Raw genomic sequence first — 7,626 nt, 5'->3', positions numbered from 1 at the left:
TGCCGTTTGTAGAAGTTTAATATAAAGCAATTTCAAAGAAATACAAAATGTGCAAAAGTCATATTGCTGTTGGCATCTGCAGCTCACCACAAACTGGACAATCAATATATTTACATTTACCTACAAGCTAAACAAGGTCAGCCATTTATTCCATAATTTTATGTCACCATTACAGAAAATACATTAAAAAGGAGTACACGGACTTCTGAGTCACACTTGTGCAGCATTTTTTTGACTACATGGTCAAAGTGGCACTTGTGCAGCTAACTGAGGACATCCTCTCTGGGTAATGGTTTGCTTTCGTGCTCCTCCAGCAGGCTGAAGCTGACAGGACTGTGGAAGCCAGGGGACAATTAGGGAAGCATGGGAGAGACAGCTGGATCCGTTTCCATTTACTTGTGTCCAAGCACCACTTGGCCACACACAGGCTCAAGCCTTGACTTAGTTTACATTAAAAGTGCTTCGTTTTATTCACTCATCTCCATAGGATGGCATTTGACATCCAACAAGATTACGCTGTTGCAGCTGCTGCTTCTTCAGCCAGGAAAGTGTCTGTGGTAAGACACTTGTACAGTGTCAGATGCTCTGGCAGGGAAAGCTGACATGCAGAGTTCAACCTCAGTAGGCGGCTCGACCCAGCAGCAAGCTCTGCAGCTGCCTAATTCTGCCTTCCCGAGGCAGGACCAGGCTCTTCTCTACTCTAGCCTCATCCTCCTCCAGAAGCTGCTCAATGTACCAGGAGGAACCCAGCAGGATGTGACCGGTGGCTTGCATGGAGAAGATGGTCCACCGCAAAGCCTCCCTTGAAGCACAATAGACAGATTTCAGTGTTCATCAGCAGGAGACCACTGAATTGGCGATTTGAGGAAAAGTGCATAATAAATATGAACGGCAGTTATTGGTGAATAACATTTTGTAATTGTCAGCTAAAATAAAACATACAAGTGTGTCAAGACCGTCAGCAGGCAGGGTGTAAAACTTGTTCTCATTGAGGGCCACATTGCCGTTATGGCTGCCTGCAGAGGGCCACTTGTAATTCCGTATAAATATATGAATCTGACCTCATTCTTTGATTACATTTTACAAATGTATGGTTAACTTGCTTTGAAATGGAAAAGTGAAGTGAGAAGGTCAAGGGGAGACGCAGACATCCACGTATTTCTTTTTTGATAACAGAAAATGCTTGGAATATCTTGTTGCATGTTCAGATAATCCACACACAGTACAATTTGTCAAAATGAAAGAATACATCATTTAGAAGGAAAGTGGTGAAGTGCAGGATTGACTCATTATTCCCAGCCTTTCGCGGGCCACATTTGGCAACCGGGACTTGAGTTTCACACATGTAATCTAAAAGACGGCTGGACTTTCTTTAAACAATCTCAGATGGCAATTTCTCTCCTCGACAGTATCCCACAAGTGTGGCATTTCGAGACAAAAACGTGTGCACTTCAGTGTTGGGGCACAAACAAGTCCAAAACATAATCCTCCGCTCCAAGGTCCGTGCCAAAGCTGGAAACCTGCACATCTCTTTGCTGATGACATAACTCCTCACAAAATTAATCTCAGTAAAATCGAACCCATTTCAAAGCTGCCACCCACACAGGTGCAAAGAGCAATGGATGATTGTATTTTCACTGCAAGATGAGTGTCGCAAATACTATTGTGCAGCCGATTTGCAGTAGCTGCAGAATAGAAACAAATTAATTTTCATTGATTTATCATTAGCCATTGAAGAGGTTGCGCTGCCATGACAATCGTGTATTAGAGACAAAATGTTGAACCCAGAATGTGGCTTGTACCCTGTTACATGGACCACTTTTACTGGCTTACATTGCTTCATTTTTCAGCACTGCTCGGCTGTTATATCATGTTTAGTGTGTGTTGGCTGCTTCACAGCTTTGACCGACTGTCAATGTTTCAGCAACAAAGAAAGCTCATTCACTCACTTCAACATCTTTTTGGCCGCATAACAGCGCAGGTCATAGGACACCGAGTAAACACCGTACAGCGTCGCTTTGACATTCAAGCAGCCAATGAAATCGTTGGGGTTGTTCTTGTAGAGGTCAAAGGTCAGCTTGGCCACATCTGTCCGGGGCCTCAGCCTGCACTTGCTGAGCTCGTCTCTGGAGGGGCTGTTCTGGAGAAAGACTCAAGTCAAAAGGGTTGCAGACGTTTCTTTTGTAGACAATGATGCACAAGTAATGCTGGGAACAGACAGGTCAGTCAATGGGTCATATTATAGTACTGTAAATGCCACTAGTGGGTGAAAAATGTGTGTGGAACCATGGCAATAAACGGTATATAAAACACTTCCATTTCCCTCAGCATGTAGCTCTCTATAGATTTTTCATAAACGTGTTACAAAAACGTGGTACAATGATTCTCTTCAATCAGCATCACGGGCAGCTGATCTGCAGTGCCATCTGGTGGTTGATGCGTCACCGTACCTGATATGGGGTCCACTTCTGTCCCTTCTCCAGCACCATGAGGACCGTGTTTTCTGGCAGCGTCATAAAGAACTCCTGTGTGTCCACACATGTGCCATCTTCGTCCAGCACCAGTCCACTGGCACACAGCACATTTAACGAGTCGCTCACCTGAGTCATAAAGGGATCACGTCATGAGCCAGTGCCACTACAGCTCACATGGACAGAATGTATGTTGTTATCATTTCCAATGAAGAACAGAGAAATTCACATTTCCAGAAACATTGCAAAGATAGGGACACTGGGACATGCAAGGTTCAGGAAAAATTAAAAAATAACTTAAAATACCCATGACAGGCAAGCCCAGTGCAAAAACTAACCAATATGAGATACATTTTTAAAGTTAGGTATTCAAGTTGAAATATGACAAACTCTCACTGCTGATGCAAGGAGAGAGGAAAAAAAAAAAAAGGGTACCAAACATACATTTCTGGTGCTCCTTTGTCCAAAGTGTGGCCGGGGGCCATTTGAAGCCCCCAGCACAATTAAACAAGACTACCAAACAAAAAAGAGAAAAAAAACAAGAACAAAAAGCTGAAATATTGATACCAACACTAATAATAGTAATTACGGGTGTGCCGACCGATCGGCCACCAAGCAGTATCGGCCGATTTCCGTGAAAAATCACAAGATCGGCATATGCCGATAAATGCCTTTCAACGCCGATCACAAATGCCGATACCTGGCACTTTTGCAAGCCGCAGCAATCCTTTCGTGCAGTATAGTGTCTTGACTTACCTAACGTCTTGCGCAGCGTCGTCATCCCACTTTTCCAACAATAACAATCATGTCTGCCGTGTGGAACTTCACTACCAACAAATGCCCCAGAAACCATTTCACGGGGGTAGCACGTTAAACGTCAGTACGGCATTTGAAGAACAAACAATTGACGGAGTATGGTGAGTTTAAGGCTTACGGTGTGATCAGTCATACTGCAGCTAATGTAGCCATGTGGCTAACACTAAGAAGGCTAAGCTAATAACTCGAAAAATAATTGAATTCATCGCACGAGATGACCAGCCTTTCTCAACAGTGGAAGACCCCGCCCCCGTTTAATTACTAATTTTATTAGTAATTACTATTTTTTTTGGGTCAACTGGAAGTCAAGGGACCTTGGAATTGTCCTGTCCTGCACCCTGGCCAATAGCACTATTAATGATAGCATTATTAGCATTATATTATTAGACAATAGCATTACAAATGCATTGAAAATATGTGTAATTAATCCATGTGCTCAGTACCTGTATGATTTCAGTACTGGATGATCGGTATCGGAATCGGCAGCATTAAACCCTGATCGGAGCACCCCTTCTAATAACAATATTTTTTGGCACCAAGAACACTGAGCGGAGATGCCAGCTGTGAGGAAGAGTCAACTTAAACTGGTATTTGAAACAGCGCAGACCACATTTGGGATGTAAAAGCCGTGCAAGATAAGGGGCACGTCAGCACGAATGGAGAAAGAGCAAAAAGGCAAAAAAGCTGAAATGTTGATAATATTAAACATGCTTTGTCACCTACAGTATAACAAATCTTAGATGCAGGCTGTTTTTGCATAACTTGATGTACATTGGATTGATTTGAGTCTTTTCAGAAAATTACAAATATTTTTTTCAGCAAGCGACCCTCGGTGGAAAAAGTTTGGACACCTTTCCCTTAAAATAATCAAGCCGCTTTTCTAACCTTGTTGATCAGGTCATCTAGTGCATCAGCCATGATGCCCTTCTTCAAGCTGCGGTCAGCATTCGTCACCCGGAAAGGCTTTGGCCGAGGTGCTCGGCCAGACAGAAGCTGATGGGTCATGGAGGCACTGGCTGACATGCTGGCAGTCACACATCTGATGAGAAGGGAGAAGAAGAAAAAAAAAAAAACACTGTTACCCAATGAATGAGTCTCTTCCCCTTCATTTCAGTTTCAGGTTTTATTACTTGGAGAAGGTAGATGGGGTCAAGAGGCTGAGAGACTTCATGGCATAATCCATCGCTGGTCAGAGAGCTCCACAACCTGTAATCACCAATCTTGGAATCAACATTCACTATAACAACTAAAAGTCGGTATTGGTCATGTAATCTATAAGAGAGACAAAAACAAAACACTTACGCTGACAAGACTGGCTCGGCTCTCGCAAATAATCTTGTAAATAAATCCTGGTTACGGTTGCCTTTATGCTGACTTGGCTGTTGAAGCTCAGAGAAGCCAGACAATGTGACAGCTGGCCACTGAACCTTGTACTGCTGTTGAGCAAGTTGCATGCCGTCAGTGTCATTGAGCAACATCAACTCCCTGGTCCTTCCCCCTGAACGCCTTGCATTCAAATGTGTGTAAAGTTCAACCAAAAAAAAAAAAAAAAAAAGTCTTTTCCACTGTCATACTTCTGGTTTAATTTAGCCACAACATCTTATCTTACATGTATAGAAAATATAAGGCGACACGACACAATATTGAAACAAATACGTTTGCACCGCACAAAAAAAAAAGGCCACAAATGCAAACAATCATTAAGATATTAAGATATCAGGGCAACTGTGTGTTTTTTCCTCAAAAATATCCGACAACCTCAAGAGTGACTTTTGAGGTTCCACTGTAGTGTTGCTGTCACACCCCCAACTCATTTGATGTACATGTCATGAAAATAATAGAAAAACCTTTGGTGGTGGTGCTTGGTTGGTATTGTTTGATATTGATCGCTTCTCTTGGACTGCTTTTGTGTATGTGGACACAAACTCAAAATCTACAGTGAGCGGCGAATCTTCTTATCTGAGGCCGAACGCCAATTTACACCGATTTTTATGACCTTTATGAAAAATACTTCTTTTTTTTTGTCCAATCTGTTCTTTTAAAAGCACTGTTGGTAATATACAGTATGCCAGCTGGTGCTGGTGTTATACTTTTTGATTAAAAAGAAAAAATGTAATATTGCATACAGTCACCTTTAGGTTGTGTTTCGACTGGCATGGAGGGGAAAACAAAATCACGCATGTCTTACATGCGTTTACCAAAATTGACCATACAATGTAAAAAGTAGCTCCTTCACAGCACCTTATATGATCGGAAAGCAACATCTTGTTCACAGATTTAAAAACATGTATATTTACATGTATATGTGTATTGTATTTAGGTATGCTGTAAAGTCAACAATAGGGTCCAGAAAGGCAATAGAGTGATCAGAGGAAAGTCCATATCGCTTAAAAAAAACCCCTCTTTCTCAATTTGTGTGTGGATGCCAAAAGAGTAGGATGCAAAGCAAACAGTCCAAAAGGTTCCACATGAACAGAACATCTTTTACACTCACACATTTAATAAATAACTGAGTTGGAAAAGATAGTACTGGTAAATATGTACTGATAAATATGTATGTTCCCTATACAGTGCTCTGCTATTACGTTGGTAAATAGAGCAAAGGTCACGCTGTAATACTCAGTTCAACTTTGTCACACTATGAAAAACTTGCACAACTTAGGACACCAACAAATGATGACGCTTGATGAAACAGAGTGTTGTGACAAACGAGGCGTTTTACGAGATGAAAAGACTTAAATGAACGCACTTACCAGACACTCTGCTGTTAGCTTGGCGCGGATTCGGTGCTAATTGAGAACACCTGGCGAATCGTTTCCGACTGATTGATTGCGGTAAGTCACGTGACGTCCGGTCCTAACCGGAACTTGCAAATACTTTTTTTTCTTGAATGCAGCGACACTCTAAATTAGGGGTGGGCGATACTGCTAAATTTGGTGTCGATTCCATACTAACTAAATACAGAGACAGGTACTTTCTACTTGAAAAATTTCAGGATCGTTGTGATTTAGCCTCTGATTAATTAGAATCACAATAAAACTAAGGACAAAAGTTTTGAAAAAAAATTATATAGTTTATTAACAACGTTACAACGTGAACAATTTAACAATTTATAAATAAAAAATATATAAGACAATGTAACAATATCAGCAAAATGATCAAATTATTCCCTTCTGTTGTGTGCAGTTTTTTGAGCAAAATAAAGTCAATAGTGCAAAATAAGTAAGTACAAACAAATCATCAAGATGTTGTCTGGCAAAATGGAGACGAGCCTTAGTGTTCTTTTTGTTCAGCAGTGCTTTTTGTCTTGGAACGCTCACATGCAGGCCGTTTTTACATAGTGTGTTTTTAATGGTGGAGTCATGAACACTGACCTTAACTGCGGCAAGTGAGGCCTGCAGTTCTTTGGATGTTGTTGTGGGGTCTTTTGTGACCTCTCAGATGAGTCGTCGCTGCGCTCTTGGGGTCATTTTGGTTGGCCGGCCACTCCTGGGAAGGTTCACCACTGTTCCATGTTTTTGCCATATGTGGATAATGGCTCTAACTGTGGTTTGCTGGAGTCCCAAAGGGGGCAATCAAATCAATTCACACAGGGCCATGTACTCTAGATTTGGATTTTTTTCACACCCAAGTGTGACAAACCAAGAAGGGGGCAACTCACCGTCTATCATTAAATACATATAAATATGAGTTTTTGTATTCGTAGTAAATATAAAGAATATAAACGGTGCCGTGTTTGCTGTTTAGTGCATATGTCTTCTAAGCTTTAAGTGGTAGCGTCAAGGTGATGGCCGCCATGAAACAGAGCAAACTCCACTGCGAATCAGATGAACGGTTTATTTCACTCTGTTGAATCACATTTCATGCTCAGTGCAGGAGCCCAGATGAATCACGCTGCAGATCGTCTTCCATTGCAGATAAAGACTTAAAATAGCCAAGAAGTGTCAAATGTAACAACCGTCGTGGACAAAAGCGTATATGAAACCAACGCTCTAGTCTTTCTTTCTGTCAGAGGTCAATATCCTGCCGTGTCTTTGTCATGTTTATCAGCCATCGCCGTGACGCATTCATTTGCCTTTAACGGCTCGCTGACGCTTGCCCATGCCGAGTGAAATGAATAAGAAACAAAATCATTATCATCATAATGTTTCATTGAAGATGTTTTCATTGTGTGAATTCATGACACATGCAGACACAAGAAAGAGATTTTTGGATGAGAAGAATGAGAGCCATGAAGGAATGAAACAGTCGAGCAGATGTGACATTGTTGCCTTTATCTTGTACAAGTGATGTCATGGTACATGAGCTACTGGGTAAAGCAGATCTATTCCTCTAATGG

At 41.6% G+C, this 7,626-nt stretch overlaps 1 protein-coding gene across 1 annotated transcript; it reads right to left on the bottom strand.

Moving 5' to 3' along the window:
* Positions 1-108: 108 nt before the first annotated feature.
* Positions 109-6,141, bottom strand: cidec (cell death inducing DFFA like effector c). The gene is made up of 7 exons (XM_054784815.1): positions 6,041-6,141; positions 4,590-4,723; positions 4,418-4,493; positions 4,173-4,326; positions 2,451-2,600; positions 1,950-2,140; positions 109-802 (listed from the first exon to the last, which is right to left on the bottom strand). The coding sequence occupies exons 3-7, from the start codon at positions 4,468-4,470 to the stop codon at positions 619-621; spliced, it is 732 nt and encodes a 243-aa protein (XP_054640790.1). The 5' UTR covers positions 4,471-4,493; positions 4,590-4,723; positions 6,041-6,141; the 3' UTR covers positions 109-618.
* Between the last annotated feature and the right edge of the window lie 1,485 nt (positions 6,142-7,626).

This window comes from Dunckerocampus dactyliophorus, chromosome 8 (genome assembly GCF_027744805.1).
Source record: "Dunckerocampus dactyliophorus isolate RoL2022-P2 chromosome 8, RoL_Ddac_1.1, whole genome shotgun sequence".
NCBI lineage: Eukaryota > Metazoa > Chordata > Actinopteri > Syngnathiformes > Syngnathidae > Dunckerocampus > Dunckerocampus dactyliophorus.
The sequence above is the reverse complement of the archived record's forward strand: the minus strand, read 5'-3'. Positions and strand labels throughout refer to the sequence as shown.

Coding starts and splice junctions, on each gene's coding strand:
- cidec (XM_054784815.1), bottom strand. CDS start 4,470: ATGGATTATGCCATGAAGTCTCTCAGCCTCTTGACCCCATCTACCTTC. Junction 2,141..2,450: donor AGAAGTGGACCCCATATCAG/GTACGGTGACGC, acceptor GTCTTTCTCCAG/AACAGCCCCTCCAGAGACGA. Junction 803..1,949: donor GCGGCCAAAAAGATGTTGAA/GTGAGTGAATGA, acceptor TTGTGCTTCAAG/GGAGGCTTTGCGGTGGACCA.